The 26,417-nt window shown below is 36.4% G+C and overlaps 1 protein-coding gene across 7 annotated transcripts in view; it reads right to left on the bottom strand.

The window, feature by feature from the left end:
- Positions 1–26,417, bottom strand: part of EXOC2 (exocyst complex component 2) — a 285,590-nt gene that overhangs the window by 29,124 nt on the left and 230,049 nt on the right. For all 7 annotated transcript variants that reach the window (XM_064597288.1, XM_064597282.1, XM_064597284.1 and 4 more), the window contains one exon: positions 47–102. In XM_064597288.1, the coding sequence (XP_064453358.1) occupies positions 47–102 (56 nt within the window). The remainder of the gene's footprint in view (positions 1–46; positions 103–26,417) is intronic.

Raw genomic sequence — 26,417 nt, 5'->3', positions numbered from 1 at the left:
TTTTCCAGTTACCCATATTTCTCAGGAACATCTAATGATAGCTTACCTCTGCATGCACAGCAATTATATTCACCAATGCTTCTTTTAAATAGTTTCTGACACCTGAAATCAAGATGAGGGAGGGAAAAAAAGGCATTTAATGGAAGGAAGCTACCCATCTCCCTTGACGGCATTACTGTGCACTGTATACTCTACCGCCTTAGAGTTTTCTAAGGAGAAACAGAAAGTAACACTACCACTGTCTATTTCCTTTTGAGGGCCAAATGGTAAAAGGACTATTTTCGTACAGGTTAAAAAAAAAAAAAGTTAAATTAGGCATTTTCTTTGTTTTTCCATTTCTGCCATTATTTCTCTGAAACTGATGGTCAGTCTTTCAAAATTGAAATTTAAAACTCTCCTTCAATTTCTTCGTGTGTGTGTGTGTGTACATACACTCACATTAGCAGACCAAAAAAAAGAAAAAGAAGGAAGATATTTACCAAAGCTCATAAAAGCTAAATATCTATTATAACATTTTATTTCCAAAGGTAAAAGTTAAGTTATGCAGAATGACCATTTTGACCTTAAAAAATTACTTCTAGGAGAAACTTCTGACAAAATCAAATCTGATTCTGTAAGGCAAGTTAAAGATTGGACAAAATACAAGATTTCAGGACAGTATAGGAGATTTAACAGTACAGGAGTCTGAAGTCAGATTATCTCGGATCAAACCCCAGTTTCATCGCCTACAAGCTATGACTTCTGGCAATAAGACTGAGAGCCCAGTTTTCTATCAGAGTATAAGAGCAGCATCTATCTTGCAGGCTTATAGTGAGGATTATAGGAGATAATGCATGTGATTAGCCCTAATATCCATAGGGCTCAGTAAGAACTTTTATTACCATTATTTTGTAGGAAAAAAAATGTTAAAACAAAATGCTTTACTGTAACTCTAAAGAAATTACTTTTACTTGGAGTGGAATATTACTTCAGAATGCCTTCTGGAATTAATTGCAAATACCGAGAATTCCTTTTCTACAGAACAGAAAATTTTACTGTATTGTAAAATCATGGATGTTAATAGTAACAATATTAAGGAGAATCTTTTTTCTATAATGTCATCTAAGCTGATTATTTAGAAAAGTTGAGATTAAAGGCCAAGAACTATAATCAACTTTCTGAACTGACATTTTCAGATTCTAAATATATAAATATATATATATATATATATTTATATATATATATAAATATATAACTAGTTGGTTCTGTCATATGCTATGGTATATAAATAGGTACACTATTTTTCTTTTGAGGAGCCAATTTATATATACTTTGGGAAATGGAGGTTCATGTGTTATTAATTCTCTTTTTCTGGTGGAAAAATTGAGAAAACTGTTGAAGAGCAAACAAATATAATTCAGAAATTAGTTGAAATCAACTAATTGCAAGGTACAACAAGTCTTAACTGGGAGGTAGGAGAGAAAAATATCAGGAACCTATTGTAAGTGAAAGTGAAATAGACTACCTTGCACTCAAGACCAGAAAAGCTTTCCTCCTCTAAGAGGAAAGTCATACCACAGAGTTGTTCCCTGGATTGTTCACCTGCTATATATAGTCAGGGCAACAGGGAGACCTGGCTGTAACATCTGTTTCTGATGACTATGATCACCCCAGTCAAAAGTCTCCTCTTGCCCCTTGTTCTCTGGGCAGTTCTCCCAGGGTGAGTGGAGGAAAGCAGGGAAGGGCTCTCCAGTTCAAGAGTTCATAACCACTGTACTCAGGTCAAGAATTTTTAAACTGCAATACTGTGAAAGACTAGCCCATACATACATACATATATACATACATCCATACCATGTATATAGTTACTAAAAATATAAGCACAATCTTAGGCCAGTGATGATGTAAGGAACTTAAGAGTAAGAAATTCAATAGTCTCAGCTGTTCGTGAAAACCAGGGTTCTGTCAATGCTACTATTTGAACATGTCAAATGTCAGGAGTTTGGGTGCTAGCAATGTTCTGGCAATGATGACTTGACATGTGAGGGCAGTTTTAACTTCTAAAATTCTTCAATGTAAAAGAGAGGAGTGGGGCCAGAGTGCTGACTAAAAAGCAGAAAATTAAACTTAGAATAAAGCAAGCCAGTGTCACATGCTATCAACTCAACTCCCACTCTGACCCTGATAGGAAAAACATTTCCTGGCAAGAACCCATCAGACTGAGCATTACTAATAAAAACACCCTGTAAAAGAGATAAATCTAAATTATTCAATATAATTCTAAAGACAAAGCTGTGAATAGTAAGAATAAAAGCACAAGATACTTTCAGCCATTAGAACTATATTGCTGTTGATAAAAAATATGAAAACAAAATCAAACTTCCTGTTTTAGGCTGACCACAGGTTTCACAAGGATAATATGTTAGAAGGAACACATAGCTTCAACCTGAACAAATTGAGGAAAAAAAATTTCTATCTCTTGGAGACTTAATTTTTATGAACAGGACAAAATGAAATAATTGTACCCCCCTCCAAAAAAACAACCACCACCTCCTCAGGAGATAAGTGGTAATGTTGGAAAAAAAGAAGGAAAAAAATGTGTGGCCCTAGGGATGAACAGAAAGAGAGCTCCTGGTCAAACCACATGTCAGGCCAGTAAGGGTTCAAAAAGACAGCATTAAATTGAACATGTCTGAAAAATGCATGCTTAGTTTGAGACGGGGATTTATGAAATATTATTATAACCTTCTAAAGCAATGCATATGCTGGTGTTAATAACAATAAAAATTTTTAAATAAAAAATAAATCACCGGTTGCCTCTCTCCAAAAGTTACCCACTGTGTTAAATACAGAGATAATTATTTTTTATTGCATATTGGGCTGATTAGTTCTAAGGGAATGGCTGAAGTTCTCATTAATTCATTTAACATCAATTTGTTGAGATTCTACTCCATGGTGGACCCTGAAAGGCACACATCAGAGGTAGTGAGACATTAGGTCCTTCAAGAAGAGTATGTGTATATCCTCAATATGTGTTAAGACCCCAAAGACACAGTTATTGAATTTTATCCTAAGGTACTGGTATTCACATATGTGTCTAAGTTGCATGTAGCAAATACGTGGTATGAAAGGGTTTTATATTGTAAAAAAAAACAACAACAAAAAACTTTGCAATTTATACTAATTTGTGAAACATTTACTCACAATTTCTATTTTTTTTAAGTTCTTGAAAAGTTAAAGAATAGTACTGGGGAGGGGTGGAGAAAGGGCACTGGACCTAGAGACTAGACAGCGTCCGTGTCTAGGGACTGAGGTCTGAAGGTTCATAAACATCAAACAGATAAGATCTTTGTGGTCTTCCTAGTTAAGAATTTCAATTCCTTTCTCTTTACTCCACTCTACAGCCTGTTATCAGCCGAAGGAGAAACAAAACCAATATCACACCCTACTCACTAGTCTACCCTCCCCAGCACCTATCCTACTCCACTCAGGGGTCCACACTGAGACCTTCAGATGTGTTTCTAAAAAACTAAACACAGATTAACCCCTTGGGTTTAAGTGCCTGGTGAGTCTTCTGTTTTAAAACGTTGCTCCAAATTCAAATGTCGATTCTTTTAAAAATGTGTACCCCAAAAAGCCTGTAACAATGGTAGGACACCAGGGCTCGCCTTGCTTGCTCATGTGGTACTGGTGTCAAAGGACCCCTTCAAAACACAGCTGACAGAAGGTAGCAATCTTCTTTTTAGTGGCTAGAGTGACAAATTTGCTCTTTACTGACCTGGAAGAGGAAAGTACATGGAAATCATGCCGAAAGGACAGAAATTCAATTACTCAGAGTTGAAAGAAACAGATTTGGGTTTTGTAAAATGTAAGGTTTTGGTCTTCTCTGTGATTTCACTGACAGCTGGCTAACTTCCTTGAATGCAATGGGTTAGATTCGGAAAGCAAGAAAGAGGTAGTAAGAATGCCAAGAAAGATCCTATAGCTGTCAGAGAAGAGCTGTACATAAATTTTGTTATTAAAGTGCCTGAGGCCTTGAGGTGGATGGCAGAGTTTAAAGGGACCATGGTCCATGGGGGCAGGACCAGGATTTGATTTTTGGTTATGGTACTATTTTCAAAAGGTCTATGATGACTATGACAAAGGGACGATTTTGTAGTTAATTTTGGTAGTTTATGTTTTCTTCCCACTACATTTTATTCTAGTTTTAATGTTATTAACATTAATGTTTGATGATGACTTCTAAGTTCATTGAGGTGACAGAAAGAAAACTCAATATAAAGCCAGAAGACTTGGGATCGAGGTTCTGGCTTATTTATATACTAATGATATGGCCCTAGACAAAAATCAGTTCACCTTTTAGACAACAGCCTAGTTTACAAAATGTAGAGATTACAATGTCTGTTTTGCTATCAAAGCTGTTACAAAAATGTCATATATACTTATTTATTCCCTTTTTCTTTAAATATTTGTTGTGCATCAATTATGTGCAGGCACTGCCAGGTGGTGGTGTACAAAAGTGAGCAAAACAGACATGGCCCCCCCTAAGAGAACTTATCTTGGTGGTGGGGGCATTTTGTAGATTACAAAGCAGTACACATATTTTAGGTACTTTTTATTTATTTTTATTTTTTTAAAGATTTTATTTATTTATTTGACAGAGAGAGACACAGCGAGAGAGGGAACACAAGCAGGGGGAGTGGGAGAGGGAGAAGCAGGCTTCCCGCAGAGCAGGGAGCCCGACGTGGGGCTCAATCCCAAGACCCTGGGATCATGACCTGAGCCGAAGGCAGACGCTTAACGACTGAGCCACCCAGGCGCCCCTTTTAGGTACTTTTTAAAGAAAGACATAAATAGTTGGGTAAAAGGTATGATAACTAGAAGAAGGGCACCAATTTCTCTCTCTGAAACACACGGTTTAGAAGTTTGGATACTGTAACCCATCATGACTGTCCCCTGGCTGCAGCATACCCCAACTGTAGGTAAAGTTCTTTGGAGTGGCACCAACAATCTCTGAACAGCTGAATGTGCACATTAGAGCATGACAGCCCAGGCACAATATCAAATGTTACTGGGATGTGCAATAACTGGAGATTTGTCTTTGACCATACACTTATTTTGCTAGTTTACACAAAATTCTCTAAAAGTTGGAATTTTAGTGGAACCGTTTCTGTCACACTTTGCATTGGTTTGGAAAGGACGGCTGAACATAACATACAGCAATGGTTAGGGAAGACCTGGCTTCTATGGGGACACCTGAGAAATGGCCTGAGTAAATCAGAATTATACATGTGAACAGAAGGCAGATGCAGGTGCTGACCTCAAATACTCATGTTACTTACTAACCAGTCACCTTGGGGCAAGTTTCAGCTCTAACGTGTAGCTTTCTCATTTATAAAACGGAGATACCATTTATTAAGTGAAATAATATTTCTAAGAGGCTAACAGTACATCTGTCAGAGAGCAGGGAGTCAGCAAATGGGAGGCAGTATTACCAGTTACAACCCGCTGACTCTCCCTTGTATTTCAGAGGTGGACCCCTAGATCACCTCTCATGTCCTCTCAGCGCCAACTCCCTCTCCTCCCACTGTAGCAGCTTTCCATTGATTTATATGACTACTTAATTAATAACTATCTACCCTGCTAGATTGTTAACTCCACAGGCATAAGCATTGCCCTTCACGTACCACATCTTTGTAACCTCACTACCTATCACAGTGGCTGGTCTGAGGCACAAGTTCAAAAATATTTATGAATGAAGAAATAAGGCAAACACCATGCATGTCTTGATCACTAGTAAGTTCCCTTAACCCTCTTAAATAAAGTGATAAGGGAATGAGTAAGTGAACAAATATATCAGAGAAAATTTTTCATGTATGTAGGATTCTATAATATATAATTTTGTACTTGAGCCATGATCTACTAAAAATGTAAATGCCTCAGTTTATGTGTAAAGGAGATGCTTTCTGCTAAAGCATGCATCTCTTACTTCTCATAGGATTTAAGAAAACAAAATAGTCCTGCTGAAATAATTTTACAGGATCCATTTGAAAAATATAATTTGAATAAACTAAGTATAGCAGAATGGGATACTGCTGAGTCTAAATACATGTTTTCCAAATATGCTTTGTTTTTCTGGTTATATACTTAGCAAATAGCTTATTTCAAATAATAAACCTTTACATTTACTGAATGCTCACTATATGCTAGATACTCAGGAAGAAGCTCAGGTATCTTAGAACATAATGAACACTTAGTAAATGTGTTAGGAAACCAGGGTTTTAGCTTTAGCTCCAACATTAAGTGGGCCATAAATGCCACATTTACAGTACTACTAGGAAATGAGCTGTGAACAGTGCACATAGAAAAAATAAAGCAAACTGACTTGTTTCTTGGAGTTACAAATGTTACATTATTATGATGTAGTAATAAGTATTGTTTTTAAAAAGGTTAACCTTAGATAAACCCCCACAACTTTCCAAGGGAATGAGAACAACTTCTAAGTATTTACAATATGTATCTCCTCTACTCTCTGAATATAAAATAAGAATGTGTCATGATATTTGACCAAAAAAGTGTCCCCACCCACACAGTATCAATCTAGACTATCACTTAGCAATTAATCTAGTAGCCCAGTGTGGAAATTCCCCATGGAGAAAACAAAGCTCATCTCTGCTCTGAGCAAGAACCTGTAGGCTTCTTCTCGCAGGGTGGGCTTCCTGTAATTGGGTCTGGACCACGTATCATCTTCTCCAATAATGAAGGTCTTGATTTTCATACATGAAAGTGGAAAAGAAATCTTTTTTCTTGCTATATTTGTCAGTTTCTTCTTTTAATCAAATAAGGGGGGCCTTGGTTTTGGAATAGGCATACTACTAAAAATATTTATTGAGTGCCTATTACTATTACATGCCAGACTCTTTTCCAGGTGCTGGGGATATAGTAGAGACCAAAAAAAAAAAAAAAAAAAAAAAAAAAAAGAACACACTCATAAGAAATAGAGCCCCTCTCCTCACAGGGCATACATTCTAATGGGGACACTACCAGATTTAAGAAAACATGACCACTTTGCACATGGGAGAGAGCCTTACATTGTCTCTAAAACAGCACAAGAAATTGCATGAAGGAAAATAGTCCGGCAAACACTAAAACCCACGTTGGTAAACAGAGGGCTTCTGTTTGATGAAATCCTCAGCACCATTTATGAGAAAAACGGTCCCCTGACATGTTGAAAGGATCTTAGTGTTGTTTTTGTGCCAATCTCATGGAATAATGCCTAGCAATAAGCTACAATAGATAATATACAGGTGTGTATGGAATGAACTGGATTTACATCTTAGCTGGAAAAATCAGCTAATTCGTGGAGCTTCAGGTTTTCTTTGAAATATGGGAAAATGTTTTATACATTAAAAAGTGTTATATAAGCAGATTTGATTCTTCTTATAATTTGGACAAACTGCTAGGCAGAACTTCTCTAAAGAATGTCCATATTAAAAAATAGAATAGTGAACATTTTGGATTTATCAATCTTTCTTCTTGATTTTTTATTTTGAAAAAAAAATTAAATGCTCATCAAAAATAATTAAAACAACACAGAAGTATATGTTTTCATAATAACAAATAAAAGTCCAATAAACTCCTTCATCCTTCTCCCTAGTTTGGTATGTATTCTTCCAAATCTCTTCCTATGAATATAAATTCTTCCCCCTCAAAAATGAGATTACACTACACATTCCTTCTTGAAACTTGCTTACTTCATTTTGTAATATATCACAAACATTTCTCCATGCCAGTGTATACATATCTACCTTATCAACGGCTGCCTGGTATTCTATGTTATGGATGTACCACAATTTATTTATTCTGTTACTTATTCTAATTTATTAATTTTATTCTATTCATAATTTATTCTCCTACTATTAGACAATTACATTGCCTTTCAGTACATACTACTATAAATAATGCTGCAATGAATATCAATCCTTGTGTTCTCATAGAATAATTTATGTAAGATATCTTCCTAGAAGTGGGATTGCTGAGTCAAAGGTTTTTAGTTTTGATCAGTTCTGCCAAGCTGTCATTCAAAGCCATACAAAATTATAACTCTGCTTCTTCATGCCTTTTTATTTTCTTAACTTGGATTCTCTAATTACTATAGTTAATAACTATAATATGTGCTCCTCCTCAATTATGATAATGACAAAACTAAGCACTAAAATAAAATTTTAACCCAAACACAAAGATCAAAGAAAATTTACTAAAATTTACATAAGACTTATACTCAATCTAACTGTAAAAAGACCAGCTGAAAAAGAGCTAGGGAGAAAGCACTGTGCAATTACAGAAAACAAGTGCTGTACTATTTGAACCTATACCAAGAACGCAAACTTTTCCGTGAAGCATTTCCTGTCATAATTGGACAGACAACTCCTTTAAACACAGACTGATTTCAAGGTATGCTGCCTAATGTTGTTTTGAAACATGATACTCTTCAGTCAATACTATAAGAAATCAAACTTTGGAAACTCTGGAGATACTACCTACTTTATAAACCACATTTCCTGTTTTTAACCCCCATGCCCTAAATCAGTTATCAGTCCTAGTCTACAGATAAAAATAGATTGAAAAATACTATAAATATCCCACAATGTACTTTTTTTGGGTCAAACTGAAACACTACATGAAAGAACTTTGGGGTTTTTCTAAATAAATTATCTATTCAATTACACTCTGAAGACACATTATTGAAATTACTGCCTTTTAAAAAAGGCAACCAGAAACTATCAATATTGGCAGACAGACAGAAAGGCCTAAATATTTTGCAACAAAATTAGCTTTTGTTGGAATAGAGAAAGGGTTTTAAGTTCCAGGCCTTCATGTTTTAGTTTCTTCATTCCTAAATTGATCTCTTTTCCTAAACAGATAAATGTCTTTTGCCATATCAGAGATTTTTAAAATGAACACTTGAGGAGAGGATACCCTTCATATGTAGTATATGAATGAATAATCTCAACCTTTACAGTTCTCTATTTTCTTTCTCGAGATTTTTTTTTCTGGCTTTAATTAATATGATCTCCTAGTTTTTAAATATGAATAGGAAAACTCTGTCCTATGAAAAGAGAAAATATGGCCAGTAGTGAAAATAACAGTAAAATTATTTCATGGCTTATGTTTTCCATTTGTAAGAAAGGATTTATATTCATAACAGTTTAGCATTCATATACATCACAGATAAATAGCTTTCAAGTCCCAAAAATGAGCAAGGATATCACAACATCTCCCATTTCAAAGTTAAGGTCTGATTGGTAAAACAGATTATGAATTACACTAACATAGAATATTATAGAACACTTTATATATTTAGCATAGAATATCAGTTTCATCATTTGAAACATGATACACTGAATTTCAGACCTAAGGGTAGCCATTTAATCAATTTAACATCAGCTAATAAATTGAACTCATTTGTTTCAATTTAGTCTTTTGGCAGAAAAAATTTGTTTCATTAGAAGTCAACTTCAATTAGCAAAGTGAAAGAGACAAGAAAATAAAATTCATTCTATCTATGCAAATGGATGCATTTTGTTTTACACTTGCAATGTTTTATTACATTTGTATATAACATTTCATAAACAGGTCTGTAGTAACTGTTCAATTTCAAAATCTCAAGTTTTTTTTAATAAAATGACACTGATTAAATCAAAATTAATAAATGCTTATGAGAGAAGCCAGGCTGAAGAACATGGCACAAGAGCCTGACTGAATTAGAATCCTGGCTCCCCTACTTGGCTGTGTGGGCCTCTGTAATTCACTGAACAAACACACGGAAAGTGCTCTACCACTGTCTGACCCAGAATAGATGGTACTGTCAATGTTATGGAGCAGCTGTTGCTTCCTTAGAACTGGAATCACCACTATGAAGCACAGCAAAGAAATAATACAGTAAACTCCCTATTCTCAACATATGGCTCCATATACAACTTAAGAAATAAAATCTGTTTCAGCCATTAAACTAAAAAAAATGTTGAAATTAAAAACAATGAAGCTGTAATAAAATTGAAGGCAGAGAAAAATATGAAAAGCCAATAGCGAACTTGGATTTTAAAGTCCAATTTAAGAAATTTTCTTTAATTGATGTACAGTTGATAAAAAATGTCACATTAGTTTCAGGTGTACAACATAGTGACTTAACAACTCTAAGTATTATGCTATGCTCATAAGTGTACTTACCATCTATTAACATACAACACTCTCAGAATACCATTGACTACATTCCCCATGCTATACCTTTCATCCCTGTGACTTATTCATTCCATAACTGGAAGCCTGAGCCTCCCACTCCCCTTCACTCATTTTGTCTATCCTCCCATCCAGAGCTCTCCCTTCTGGCAAACAACAGTTTGTTCTTTTTATTTACATAGGGTCTGTTTCTGGTTGTTTGTTTTTAGATTCCACATATAGGTGAAATCATTACAGTATTTGTCTTTTTGTGCCTAACTTATTTTACTTAGCTTAATATCCTTTAGGTCATCTGTGTTATCACCTCACACCAGTCAGAACAATTAGTATCAAAAGATCAAGAAATAAAAGGTGTTGGTGAGGATTTGAAGAAAAGGGAACCCTTGTGCACTGTTGGTGGGAATGTAAATTGGTACAGTCACTGTGCAAATTAGTATGGAGGTTCCTCAAAAAATTAAAAATAGCAACAACATACAATCTAGTAATTCCACTACTGGGTATTTACCCAAAGAAAACAAAAACACTCATTCAAAAAGATAATATGCATCCCTATATTTATTGTAACATTATATACAATAGTCAAGATATGGAAGCAAACTAAATGTCTAAATTTTTTAGATTTTCCTAGATGTACAGTTTAAACTGTAGACAGTTAAATAGACAAAAAGTCTATTTAAAACTGTAGCAGTAGTTTGCAGTTCTACCAAAGAGGAAAGTTGTGGGGTTAGACTTTGTATTTTATTTCAGAAGCCTCTAAAAAGGAATTTTTAATATGTTCTTTTAAACAAACTGTGGATCACTACATCAAAAACTAATGATGTATTGTATGGTGACTAACACAACATAATAAAATAAAATTTAAGAAAAAGAAAAAAAATATATTGTGTACAACCTTTAAAACATCAATCTTTGGATCAAAACAAGACCCAGCTTATTTTCTGCTTCCTGTAAATTAAGCAAACATGCTATAATAAAAACAAAATGAAGTGAAAAAAATAAGTATAATTTATAGTAAATACATAAATCTTAAGTGTATAACCTGATGAGTTTTTACATTTGTATACACACATATAACCACCATCCACATCAAGAGATAGAATATTTATATCCAGCATCCCAGCAGGCTCTCTTGGTCCCAGACAATATCCCTGTCTAAAAGGTAATCATTATTCAGATCTCTCTCTCTCCATTGATCCATGTGTTGGCTTTCATATAAATGAAATAATAGACTCATACAGAAACAAACAGTACTCTTTTGAATCTGGCTTCCTTCCCTCAATAGTGTATCTGTGAGAACCATTAACGTTGTTGCATATAGGAAAGTATGGTCATTCTCATTGCTATACATATCTCACTGAATGACCACACCATGATTTATGTATCCATTCTAACTGCTGATAGACATCTGAATTGTTTCCAATTTTTAGCAATTTTTTTTTATTTTTTAAAAGATTTTATTTATTTATTTATTTGTCAGAGAGAGAGAGAAAGCACAACCAGGGGGAGCAGCAGGCAGAGGGGAAGCAAGCTTCCTGCTGAACAAGGAGTCCAATGCGGGGCTCGATCCCAGGATCCTGGGATCATGACCTGAGCCGAAGGCAGACGCTTAACTGGCTGAGGTGTCTCAATTTTTAGCTATTTTAAATAGAGCTGCTATGAATATTCTTGTCTTTGGTAGGCATAAACACTCATTTCTCTTAGGTAATAGAATTGGGTCATTGCAGAAATGCAAATTTATCTTTAGTGGGCACTGCCAGTTTTCCAATGGTGAAAGACTGTGTGGCCCACCAAAAGCACTTCACTGTCAACATTCATTTAAGTATAGTCTTGTTGGATATGGGCATACATGTCTAAAAATAGCACTTGCTCTAATTAAAAAAAAGGGGGTGGGATTTGTTATAAGTTTTCCTTAGGGGGAAAAAAAAAGCCATTGCACAAATCAAAAAAAAGAGAAAAAAGTCCAAGAATATACACCAATTTTTCTTTTCATTAATACAACCCAACTTGTACTGTAGAGTACAAGAATGTTAATCTTTTTCATATCCACCATATTAAACTCCCTGAAGGTGGCTTTTTGTGATTTCATAAAACCTATTATTAAGCTCCTTCAATACACAAACTTGCTAAAAGTGATATGCATTCTACATATAATTCTTAAAGTTCGTTACTATAATCATAGGTTGTCACACCATTTGCAATCAGAAAAGACAGCAATTTCAAAAATGAAAAATGGATTTTCAAATATATCATATTTATGAATTTACTTTGGTTGTCACTCAAACATTTTTATCAGTATTATACATTATCACAAAATTGAAGTAAATTGATACAAAAGAAAATCCATATCCCACGTAAATATTCATATGATATAAAGATTTTATTAATACTATGTTTAACTCACTCCTACAGACACAAACTACTTTGTTGATATCTATTGTTCCAATCACTTAAAATGTAGGCGCAAACTGAGTTTTGGATTCAAACAGTATCACTGTTGGATTGTCTATACAATATAGAGTTTACCACATTAATTAGCTTGCTGATAAATGATAAACTGAGGTAGAAAGAGAAAAGTCCCAGTTACGTCAATCACATGGTGCTCCAGAGCCTTCAATAATCCTTCACCTGGGCAGGGTTTCCTCAGCTCTGGAGGGGAGGATGTGTCAGGTGTCTGAGCTCCTCTCAGGCCTGTCAGTCTCCCTTCTAATGGAGACTCCCAGGAAATGTTCAAGATGATGTTGTTTTAAAAACCCATACTCAAAAGTATTCCACTGTGATACTCAACAGTTATCAAAATGGCTTATTATTAAGCTGTACTAAAGTATTTTGGGGTGGGCTTTTGCTGTTTAAGACAAAATGGTTAAGGAAGTTGCATGTAATTAATCCAATAAATATTTGCTAAACTGTTTATCTCTGAGGTTTTCTCCTAGAACTGGAGGAGAGACACAGAGATGGCATTTCATTCCCTTTCTTTTCCTCCGGTTTCAGGTCTCTTTTGATTTTTTTAGTGTGTATTTTTCTGGGGTCGTTGTTACCCTATTAGCATTTTGTTCTCTCATTCATCTGTTCTCCTCTGGACAAAATGACAAGATGGAAAAAATCACCTCAACAAAAAGAACAAGAGGCAGTACCGACTGCCAGGGATCTAATCAATACAGACATTAGTAAGATGTTGAAACTAGAGTTCAGAATGACGATTTTAAAGATACTAGCTGAGCTTGAAAAAAGCATGGAAGATATTAGAGAAACCGCTTCTGGAGAAATAAAAGAACTAAAATCTAACCAAGTCAAAATCAAAAAGGCTATTAGTGAAGTGCAATCAAAAATGGAGGCTCTAACTGCTAGGATAAATGAGGCAGAAGAGAGAAATAGTGATATAGAAGAACAAATGATGGAAAATAAAGAAGCTGAGAGATAAACAACTACTGGATCACGAGGGCAGAATTTGAGAGATAAGCAATACCATAAGACAAAACAATATTAGAATAATCGGGATCCCAGAAGAAGAAGAGAGACAGGGGCAGAAGGAATATTGGAGCAAATTATACCAGATAACTTCCTAATTTGGGGAAGGGAACAGGCATCAAAATCCAGGAGGCACAGAGAACCCCACTCAAAATCAATAAAAAGAGTCAACACCCCGACATCTAATAGTAAAACTTAGGAGGCTGAGAGACAAAGAGAAAATCCTGAAAGCAGCTTGGGGTAAGAGAGCTGTACTCTACAATGGTAGAAACATTAGACTGGCAACAGACCTATCCACAGAGACCTGGCAGGCCAGAAAGGACTGGCAGGATATATTCAGAGCACTAAATGAGAAAAATATGCAGCCAAGAATACTATTTCCAGCTGGCTGTCACTGAAAATAGAAGGAGAGATAAAAAGCTTCCAGGACAAACAAAAACTAAAGGAATTTGTGAACACAAAAGCAGCCCTAAAAGAAATCTTGAAAGGGGTTCTCTAAGCAGAGGAGAGAGCCTAAAAGTAACATAGACCAGAAAGGAACACAGACAATATACAGTAACAGTCACCTTACAGGTAATACAATGGTACTAAATTTATATCTTTCAATAGTTACCCTGAATGTAAATGGGCTAAATGCCCCAATCAAAAGACACAGGCTATCAGATTAGATAAAAAAACAAGACCCATTGATATGCTGTCTGCAAGAGACTCATTTAACACCCAAAGACACCTCCAGATTGGAACTGAGGGGGTGAAAAACCATTTACCATGCTAATGGACACCAAAAGAAAGCTGGGGTGGCAATCCTTATATCAGACAAATTAGATTTTAAACCAGAGACTATAATAAGAGATGAGAAATGACACTATATCCTACTTAACCGGTCTCTCCAACAAGATCTAACAATTGTTAATATCTATGCCACCAACATGGGAGCAGCCAATTATATAAACCAATTAATAAAAAAACCAAAGAAACACATCAACAACAATACAATAACAGTAGGGGACTTTAACACCCCCGTCACTGAAATGGACAGATCATCTAAGCAAAAGATCAACAAGGAAATAAAGACTTTAAATGACACACTGGACCAAATGGACTTCACAGATATATTCAGAACTTTCGATCCCAAAGCAACAGAATACACATTCTTCTTGAGTGCCCATGGAACATTCTCCAAAACAGATCCCATGCTAGGTTACAAATCAGGTCTCAAGCAGTACCAAAAGATTGGGATCATTCCCTGCATATTTTCGGACCACAATGCTTTGAAACTAGAACTCAGTCACAAGAGGAAAGTTGGAAAGAATTCAAATCCATGGAGGCTAAAGAGCATCCTACTAAAGAATGAATGGGTCAACCAGGAAATTAAAGAAGAATTTAAAAAATTCATGGAAACCAATGAAAATGAAAACACAACTGTTCAAAATCTTTGGGATGCAGCAAAGGCAGTCCTAAGAGGAAAGTATTTAGCAATACAAGCCTTTCTCAAGAAACAAGAAAGGTCTCAAGTACACAACCTAACCCTCCACCTAAAGGAGCTGGAGAAAGAACAGCAAATAAAGCCTAAACCCAGCAGGAGAAGAGAAATAATAAATATCAGAGCAGAAATCATTGAAGTAGAAACCAAAAGAACAGTAGAACAGATCAATGAAACTAGTAGCTGGTTCTTTGAAAGAATGAACAAGACTGATAAACCCCTGGCCAGACTTATCAAAAAGAAAAGAGAAATGACCCAAATAAATGAAGTCATGAATGAAAGAGGAGCGATCACAACCAACACCAAAGAAATACAAACATTTCTAAGAACATATTATGAGCAATGCTCATATGCCAGCAAATTACCTGGAAGAAATGGATGCATTCCTAGAGATGTATCAACTACCAAAACTGAACCAGGAAGAAAGAGAAAACTTGAACAGACCCATAACCACTAAGGAAATTGAAGCAGTCAACAAAAATCTCCCAACAAACAAAAGCCCAGGGCCAGATGGCTTCCCAGGGGAATTCTACCAAACACTTAAAGAAGAATTAATACCTAATCTTCTGAAAGTGTTCCAAAAAACAGAAATGGAAGGAAAACGTCCAAACTCACTTTATGAGGCCAGCATTACCTTGATCCCCAAACCAGACAAAGACCCCATCAAAAAGGAGAATTACAGACCAATATCCCTAATGAACATGGATGCAAAAATTCTCACCAAAATACTAGCCAATAGGATCCAACAGTACATTAAAAGGATTATTCACCACGACCAAGTGGGATTTATCCCTGGGCTGCAAGGTTGGTTCAATATCTGCAAATCAATCAATGTGATACAATACATTAATAAGAAAGAACAAGAACCATATGATCCTCTCAAAAGATGCAGAAAAAGCATTTGACAAAGTACAGTATCCTTTCTTGATCAAAACTCTTCAGAGTATAGGGATAGAGGGGACATACATCAATATCATAAAAGCCATCTATGAAAAACCCACAGCGAATATCACTCTCAATGGGGAAAAACTGAGAGCTTTCCCCCTAGGGTCAGGAAGACGGCAGGGATGTCCACTATCACCACTGCTATCCAACAAAGTACTAGAAGTCCTAGCCACAGCAATCAGACAACAAAAAGAAATAAAAGGCATCCAAATTGGCAAAGAAGAAGTCAAACGCTCACTCTTTGTAGATGATATGATACTTTATGTGGACAACCCCAAAGACTCCACCCCAAAACTGCTAGAACTCATACAGGCATTCAGTAAAGTGGCAGGATATAAAATCAATGCACAGAAATCAGTGGCATTCCTATACACCAACAACAAGACAGAAGAAAGAGAAATTAAGGAGTCGATCCCATTTACAATTGCACCCAAAACCATAAGATACCTAGGAATAAATCTAACCAAAGAGGCAAAGGATCTGTACTCAGAAAACTATAAAATACTCATGAAAGAAACTGAGGAAGACACAAAGAAATAGAAAAACGTTCCATGCTCATGGATTGGAAGAACAAATATTGTGAAGATGTCAATGCTACCTAGAGCAATCTACACATTTAATGCAATACCTATCAAAAGACCATCCACTTTTTTCAAAGAAATGGAACAAATAATCCTAAAATTTGAATGGAATCCGAAAAGACCTTGAATAGCCAGAGGAATGTTGAAAAAGTAAAGCAAAGCTGGTGGCATCCCAATTCTGGACTTCCAGCTCTATTACAAAGCTGTCATCATCAAGACAGTCTGGTACTGGCACAAAAACAGACACATAGATCAATGGAACAGAATAGAGAGCCCAGAAATGGACCCTCAACTCTATGGTCAACTAATCTTTGACAAAGCAGGAACGAATGTCCAATGGAAAAAAGACAGTCTCTTCAACAAATGGTGTTGGGAAAATTGGACAGCCACATGCAGAAGAATGAAACTGGACCATTTCCTTACACCACACACAAAAATAGACTCCAAATGGTTGAAAGACCTCAATGTGAGACAGGAGTCCATCAAAATCCTAAAGGAGAACACAGGCAGTAACCTCTTTGACTTCAGCCGCAGCAACTTCTTCCTAGAAACATCACCAAAGGCAAGAGAAGCAAGGGCAAAAATGAACTATTGGGACTTTATCAGGATAAAAAGCTTTTGCAAAGCAAAGGAAACAGTCAACAAAACCAAAAGACAACCGACAGAATGGGAGAAGATATTTGCAAATGACATATCAGATAAAGGGCTAGTATCCAAAATCTATAAAGACCTTATCAAACTCAACCCAAAGAACAAATCATCCAATCAAGAAATGGGTAGAAGACATGAACAGATTTTTTTCCAAAGAAGACATCCAAATGGCCAACAGACACATGAAAATGTGCTCAACATCGCTCAGCATCAGGGAAATCCAAATCAAAGCCTCAATGAGATACCACCTCACACCAGTTAGAATGGCTAAAGTTAACAAGTCAGGAAATGACAGATGTTGGCGGGGATGTGGAGAAAGGGGAACCCTCTTACACTGTTGGTGGGAATGTAAGCTGGTGCAACCATTCTGGAAAACAGTATGGAGGTTCCTCAAAAAGTTGAAAATAGAGCTACCATATGATCCAGCAATTTGCACTACTGCGTATTTACCCCAAAGATACAAATGTAGGGATCCGAAGGGGTACGTGCACCCTGAGATTTATAGCAGCAATGTCTACAATAGCCAAACTGTGGAAAGAGCCAAGATGTGCATCAACAGATGAATGGATAAAGAAGATGTGGTAAATATATACAATGGAATATTATGCAGCCATCAAAAGGAATGAGATCTTGCCCTTTGTAACAATGTGGCTGGAACTGGAGGGTATTATGCTGAGCAAAATAAGTCAATCAGAGAAAGACATGAATCATATGACCTCACTCATATGAGGAATTCTTAATCTCAGGAAACAAACGGGGTTGCTGGAGTGGTGGGGGTAGGGGGGGTTGGGGTGGCTGGGTGATAGACATTGGGGAGGGTATGTGCTATGGTGAGTGCTGTGAATTGTGTAAGACTGTTGAATCACAGATCTGTACCTATGAAACAAATAATACATTATATGTTAAAAAAAAGAAGATAGTAGGAAGGGAAAAATGAAGGGGGGGAAATTGGAGGGGGAGACGAACCATGAGACTATGGACTCTGAGAAACAAACTGAGGGTTCTAGAGGGGAGGGGCGTGGGGGGATGTGTTAGCCTGCTGGTAGGTGTTAAAGAGGGCACGTACTGAACGGAGTACTGGGTGTTATAGGCAATGAATCATGGAACACTACATCAAAAACTAATGATATAATGTATGGTGATTAACATAACATAATAAAATAAAAAAACAAAACAAAACAAAAAGAAACAGAAGCTTCACAGATTCATAATTACAGAACATACATACATAGTCCTTCTAATGTCTTCCTGACTAGGAGACACCTCTTTAGAGGAGTGTCTAAAAACACCTTTCACTACCTGACCGGTAAGATTTGTGATGTTAGAGAATTGGCTTACCTGGTGCTAACCTGAACAGAAGCAATAGTACTGTTGGAACATAAGAAACCACCAGGTAATGTGACTGCTGCTAACACTGCTTATCCAGTTATAGAATGAACTTCTGGATGAGAGTTAATGAGACAGAGAGAGCACAAAAAAAGCCAGGGGCACATAGGGAGGACAAGAACAAAGTATGGAAAGAGTAAAAAACAAGTTTCTTCAAATTTTACATTATTTCAATATTTGAATTATCTCATTCCCTTCCAATGGCTGACTCCACATCTGGGACAAGAAAGCACAGGGTAAGCATGCAACACCTCAACATACCAGAGAGCAAGGGAGAATCAGGAAGCAGTACTTTCAGTAACCAGGAGACCATCTGAAGGGACTCCCCAGCCAAACAGGGCACAAATTGATTATTAAAAAAATAATAACTACTATACTGAGTTGAAACTCATAAAATATGCTCAAACCAATAAAAATTTAAAAAAATTTCAAATTTTATTGATCACTTTTTTTTAAAAGATTTTATTTATTTATTTGACAGACAGAGACACAGTGAGAGAGGGAACACAAGCAGGGGGAGTGGGAGAGGGAGAAGCAGTCTCCCCGCTGAGCAGGGAGCCCAACACAGGGCTCGATCTCAGGACCCCAGGATCATGACCTGAGCCGAAGGCAGACGTTTAATGCCTGAGCCACCCAAGCACCCCTTGATCACTTTTTCAAAATGTAAGGGAACCAACTCATTCTGAAAACATAAAAAACAGAAAGAATCAAGAATTTATCCTGCCTTTCCTGTAGGAACTATACTCTCAGAGTAACCAAATAGCTGATGAATTTTTTTATTTTTTATTTAGTGTTTCAACTAACAATCATGAATTTGTAATCCTTAAGGAAATAACAGGTCACTGCAAGAATTCCCAAAGATGCTAAAACCATCAGATGAAAAGTTTATGATAAACTTTTGTTATGATAAAAGTTATGAATAAGCTTTTAAAGAGTGGATCAATCTGATAACACTTGAATCCAATTTTCAATCTTAAAATCATAAAAAGAGAGACAACCAAACCCTATGTACCTCCTGGTGGCAGCAAACAAAATTAAAACAAAATGAAGCCTGAAACTGATAGAGCTATTTTATTAATCACAAATTTATAGGAAGCACAAGGAACAGAGTAACATGGTAAATGACACCATAAGGAAGCAATCTGAAAAATCCAGAAAGTGAGAATACATATAGAACAAACAATCTCATTTATTCAACAAATAAACTGAAGAAGGATTCCTAGAGAAAGAAAAGAAAAAATTAAGAGACATATCAACCAAATGCAACATATAGAGTTGGCTGAATCCTGATTGGAACAAACTGCCTAAAAGGCTTTTATAATTTCTGAACATTGACTAGATATTTGATGAAACTGAGAAATTTTTGTTAATTATTTTCCAGATCTGATGAAGTTATTGTGGTTTTGTTTTGGGGGTGTTTTTTGTTTTGTTTTGTTTTATTTAGATCATCCTTATCTGATCTGTATATGGATGAAATGATCTAATGTCTGGGATTCATTTCAAAATAATATATCCCAGGGTAGTAGGGAATTGAGGGGTACAGATAAAAGAATATTGGCCATGAGCTCATAATTGTTGAAGCTGGCCAACAGGTCAATCAAGATTTGTTTTACTATTCTGTCTTGACAGATGCCTGAAATGTCCAAAATGAAGTTTAAAAAATGACTTACACTGTTTATTTGCACAAAAGTACTTTAGTTTACCCTGATGCCAAACAGCATAGTTTGCAGCTATCAATCTAATACATAATACAATAAATGCTGCATGTAATGAAGAAAATATGTAGGCCACAGGTCATCTCAAGGTTAATAAATTGCACATTGAAAAATGCTTGGCAGACAAAAAAAATTATAACCAAATGTTCAAAGCATTGTACAAATGGTTTTACGGAACTGACTCTAATACACTAAATTGCATATAAAAAAGGAGAAAAGTGTCTGAAAAAAAAGGTAAGGTGAAATAATGAAACTGTGATTAAAAAAAAATTGACTGACTAGGACTATCCTTCTTAGGAAATGTAAAATTGCTTTTCTCACAAGTAGATCAAATACAAGTTTATTAAATCTACTTCATAATACTTTTAAATGAAATTAAGAAAAACAGTCCAAGAAATGAGTAAAACTAGTCTTTCAGAGTTCAGTAAAGGAAAAGATTATTGACTTAGACTTGTCTCTTTAAAGAGGAAGTTCACTCAATTAGCATTTGCTTTGATCAAAAGCAGAAGTATAATAAAGTGTCAAACCACTCCATGACTAGAAAGCAGGAAAGTTGTGGAAGATGGGTCATAAGAGAAAGATAAGAGAACCACTAATGTTCCAAATTCACAGAAGGGGACAGATTTTTTAAAATGTCCAACAAATAGCAAAAGGAATGTGATGTTCATAATGGTGCCCTTAAAATTCTACAAGGCTCAAAGAATCTTCAGAATGATTTTAAAAAGGTAAAATTGCATTTAAAAGATCATTGAACACTACATCAAAAACTAATAATGTACTATATAGCTAATGGAACATAATAATTTAAAAAATAAAAAAATAACATAAAAAATGTAAAACTGCTTTCCAGAGTAGGAATTGAGTCTCTTATATATGTTTAAAAAATAACAGAAAAACAGTTATTTCAGTTCAAGTACTTTGGTGTACATCACTGCTCAATTATGTGTGTGAGAGACATTGCTGGGATTTTAAACTAAAGAAGCAAATTATCACTTTAGAAACAGATTTTCCTGGCACTCTAATGACTGTAAGTTGCCTAGTTGCTCCTGCATTGACAATCAGTTGTTGCATGATTCTGCTGGCTGTCTGTGAGGAAGGAGGAAGGAGCCAAACTAATATTTTACAAGATGACATTCCACATCATTACAGACTGCAGTAAGTCTAAAAGTTCTCTCCCTGTACTGCAGTGTCCTAACAAACATCTGAATCAGTATCACAAGAAGTTTTTCTTTTCACTGAGCATATACTGCTTTTCTATCGATAAAAAAATAAATACATAAGCAAAGGTATCCCCTCTGTTTAACTTAAACTTCAAGTTCTCTTCCCTTAGTTTCATTCTGAAGTTTTTGTTAAAGTATTTAAATGCACTTTTACTGCCATGTCATTTCTGACCAGCTCTGCATGCCCATCCCATACTGCCACCAAACATTACCTTCATATAATAGTGCTTTATTAAAGATATCAATTCAGTGGAAACCACAGGTGTTTTTCCATTCTTTTTTTTAAAAAAATATTTTATTTATTTATTTGACAGAGAGAGACACACAGGGAGAGAGGGAACACAAGCAGGGGGAGTGTGAGAGGGAGAAGCAGGCTCCCTGCTGAGCAGGGCGCCAGACGCGGGGCTCGATCCCAGGACCCCGGGATCATGACGTGAGCCGAAGGCAGACACTTAACCAACTGAGCCACCCAGATGTCCCTAGGTGTTTTACCATTCTAAATAGTACATTCTTCTATGGGAATTTAGAATGCTGCATTTCAGTCATACAAGCTAGCATCTGTTTCCAAGATTTTAAAGGACCTAATTATACTTTACACACTGGCCAAAGAAAACTATACATTTGTTGCCCTGTTTAAAGTTAGTCTAAGTTGAATTTACAGATACAGAAATATATGCATTTGGAACACTGAAGCTAGAATAAAAATGTGACATCAGCCTGTAAATCTCTCTACTCAAAGCCTGTAAAATATTTCCCTCATGTACAAATGGAAAATACATTTGCTTTTCATTCACAAATTCAGCAAATATTAGTTTTCCAAGTTGTTCAAGATAGAAGTTCCTGATTTCCAAGTTTAAAATTCAAATAGAGAAGCTAATGGTACCCTATATGAGATGAAATCATTGTGATTCTTAAGTAAGTTAGAAGGACTCATATACTCCTTCAATATCCTGTGTCCAGCTTTGAAAATTAAAAAAATATATGGGGAACCACGATAGTAAACTTGAGTGTGCCCACCTAATGTTCTTCATAGCTTCGAATATCCTTAAAATAAAAGCATTTGCTTAAGGAGACTCCTGAAACTTTCTTAATCTTAGTATCTTTAACTGTGGTACATGCTTCTCTTTTTGTTTGTTTGTTTGTTACTGGTTGGTTTGCTGGTGGTGTGTTTGTGAGGGCAGGTCTTTTAACGTCTTGAGGAACCTCCATACTATTTTCCAGAGTGGCTGTACCAGCTTCCATTCCCACCAACAGTGTAAGTGGGTTCCCCTTTCTCCACAACCTCACCAACATTTGCTGTTTCCTGTCTTGTTAATTTTTGCCATTCTAACTGGTGTGAGGTCGTATCTCATTGTGCTTTTGATTTGTATTTCCCTAATGGCTAGTGATGTGGAACATTTTTTCATGTGTCTGTTAGCCATCTGTATGTCTTCTTTGGAGAAGTGTCTGTTCATGTCTTCTGCCCATTTCTTGACTGGATTATTTGTTTTTTGGGTATTGATTTTGAGAAGTTCTTTATAGATCTGGGATGCCAGCCCTTTATCTGTAATGTCATTTGCAAATGTCTTCCCTATTCTGATGTTGTCTCTTAATTTTGTTGATGGTTTTCTTTGCTGTGCAGAAGCTTTTATCTTGATGAAATCCCAAAAGTTCATTTTTGCTTTTGTTTCCTATGCCTTTAGAGACATGTCTTGAAAGAAGTTGCTGTGGCCAATGTCAAAAAGGTTGATGCCTATGTTTTCCTGAAGGATTTTGATGGGTTCCTGTCTCACATCGAGGTCTTTCATCCATTTTATCTTTGTGTATGGTGTAAGAGAAGGGTCCAGTTTCATTCTTCTGCATGTGGTTGTCCAGTTTTCCCAGCACCATTTATTGAAAACACTGTCTTTTTTCCACTTAATATTCTTTCCTGATTTGCTGAAGATTAGCTGACCATGGAGTTGAGGGTCCATTTCTGGGGTCTCTATTCTGTCCAACTGATCTATGTGTCTGTTTTTGTGCCATTACTATGCTGTCTTAGTGATCACAGCTTTGTAATAGAGCTCGAAGTCAGGCATTATGATGCCCCCAGCTTTGGTTTTCTTTTTCAACATTCCCCTGGCAATTTGGAGTCTTTTCTGGTTCCACAGATATTTTAGGTTTGTTTGTACCAGCTCTGTGAAAAATGTTGATGGTGTTTTGATAGGGATTGCACTGAAAGTATAGATTGCTCTGGGCAGCATAGACATTTAATTTTTATTTTTTTATTGTTATGTTAATCCCCATACATTATTAGTTTTAGATGTAGTGTTCCATGATTCATTGTTTGTGCATAACACCCAGTGCTCCATGAAGAACGTGCCCTCCTCAATACCCACCACCAGGCTAACACATCCTCCCACCCCCCTCCCCTCTAGAACCCTTAGTTTGTTTTACAGAGTCCATCATCTCTCATGGTTAGTCTACCCCTCCAATTTCCCCCCCTTCATTCTTCCCCTCCTGCTATCCTCTTCTTCCTTTTTTTTTTTCCTTAACATATATTGCATTATTTGTTTCAGAGGTACAGATCTGAGATTCAACAGTCTTGAACAATTCACAGCACTTACCAGAGCACATACTCTCCACGGTGTCTATCACCCAGTCACCCCATCCCTCCCACCCCACCCCCCACTCCAGCAACCTCAGTTTGTTTCCTGAGATTAAGAATTCCTCATAACACTGAGGTCATATGATACATGTCTTTCTCTGTTTGACTTACTTCACTCAGCATAATACCCTCCAGTTCCATCCACGTCATTGCAAATGGCAAGATCTCATTCCTTTTGATGGCTGCATAATATTCCATTGTATATATATACGACTTCTTCTTTATCCATTCATCTGTCGATGGACATCTTGGCTCTTTCCACAGTTTGGCTATTGCGGACATTGCTGCTATAAACACTGGGGCGCACGTACCCTTTCGAATCCCTACTTTTGTATCTTTGGGGTAAATACCCAGTAGTGCAATTGCTGGATCATATGGTAGCTCTATTTTCAACTTTTTGAGGAACCTCCATACTGTTTTCAAGAGTGGCTGCACCAGCTTGCATTCCCACCAACAGTGTAGGAGGGTTTCCCGATCTCTACATTACTGCCTACATCTGTCGTTTCCTGACTTGTTAATTTTAGCCATTCTGACTGGTGTGAGGTGGTATCTCATTGAGGGTTTGATTTGGATTTCCCTGATGCCGAGTGATATTGAGCTCTTTTTCATGTGTCTGTTGGCCATTTGGATGTCTTCTTTGGAAAAAAATCTGTTCATGTCTTCTGCTCATTTCTTGATGGATCATTTAGTCTTTGGGTGTTGAGTTTAAGAAGTTCTTTATAGATTTTGGATACTAGCCCTTTATCTGATATGTCATTTGCAAAAATCTTCTCCCATTCTGTCGGATGTCTTTTGGTTTTGTTGACTGTTTCCTTTGCTTTGCAAAAGCTTTTTATCTTGATGAAGTCCCAATAGTTCATTTTTGCCTTTGCTTCCCTCGCCTTTGGCGATGTTTCTAGGAAGAAGTTGCTGCGGCTGAGGTCAAAGAGGTTGCTGCTTGTGTTCTCCTTTAGGATTTTGATGGACTCCTGTCTCACATTGAAGTCTTTCAACCATTTGGAGTCTATTTTTGTGTGTGGTGTAAGGAAATGGCCCAGTTTCATTCTTCTGCATGTGGCTATCCAATTTTCCCAACACCATTTCTTGAAGAGACTGTCTTTTTTCCATTGGACATTCTTTCCTCCTTTGTCGAAGATTAGTTGACCACAGAGTTGAGGGTCCATTTCTGGGCTCTCTATTCTGTTCCATTGATCTATGTATCTGTTTTTGTGCCAGCACCATACTGTCTTGATGATGATAGCTTTGTAATAGAGCTGGAAGTCCGGAATTGTGATGCCGCCAGCTTTGCTTTATTTTTTCAACACTCCTCTGGCTATTCGGGGTATTTTCTGGTTCCATACAAATTTTAGGATTATTTGTTCCATTTCTTTGAAAAAAGTGGATGGTCTTTTGATAGGTATTGCACTGAATGTGTAGATTGATCTAGGCAGCATTGACATCTTCACAATATTTGTTCTTCCAATCCATGAGCATGGAACGTTTTTCCATTTCTTTGTGTCTTCCTCAATTTCTTTCATGAGTATTTTATACTTTTCTGAGTACAGATCCTTTGCCTCTTTGGTTAGATTTATTCCTAGGTATCTTATGGTTTTGGGTGCAATTGTAAATGGGATCGACTCCTTAATTTCTCTTTCTTCTGTCTTGTTGTTGGTGTATAGGAATGCCACTGACTTCTGTGCATTGATTTTATATCCTGCCACTTTACTGAGTGCCTGTATGAGTTCTAGCAGTTTTGGGGTGGAGTCTTTGGGGTTGTCCACATAAAGTACCATATCATCTAAAAAGAGTGAGCGTTTGACTTCTTCTTTGCCAATTCAGATGCCTTTTATTTCTTTTTGTTGTCTGATTGCTGTGGCTAGGACTTCCAATACTATGTTGAATAGCAGTGATGATAGTGGACATCCGTGCTGCATTCCTGACCTTAGGGGGAAAGCTCTCAGTTTTTCCCCATTGAGAATGATATTCTCTGTAGGTTTTTCATAGATGGCTTTTATGACATTGAGATATGTACCCTCTATGCCTATACACTCAAGAGTTTTGATCAAAAGGATGCTGTATTTTGTCAAATGCTTTTTCTGCATCTATTGAGAGGATCATATGATTCTTGTTCTTTCTTTCGTTAATGTA

Source organism: Mirounga angustirostris, unplaced genomic scaffold, assembly GCF_029215605.1.
Source record: "Mirounga angustirostris isolate CCGP_5_RB_7025 unplaced genomic scaffold, mMirAng1.0.hap1 SCAF_8, whole genome shotgun sequence".
NCBI classification, from domain to species: domain Eukaryota; kingdom Metazoa; phylum Chordata; class Mammalia; order Carnivora; family Phocidae; genus Mirounga; species Mirounga angustirostris.
This window is presented reverse-complemented; position numbering and strand designations above follow the sequence as displayed.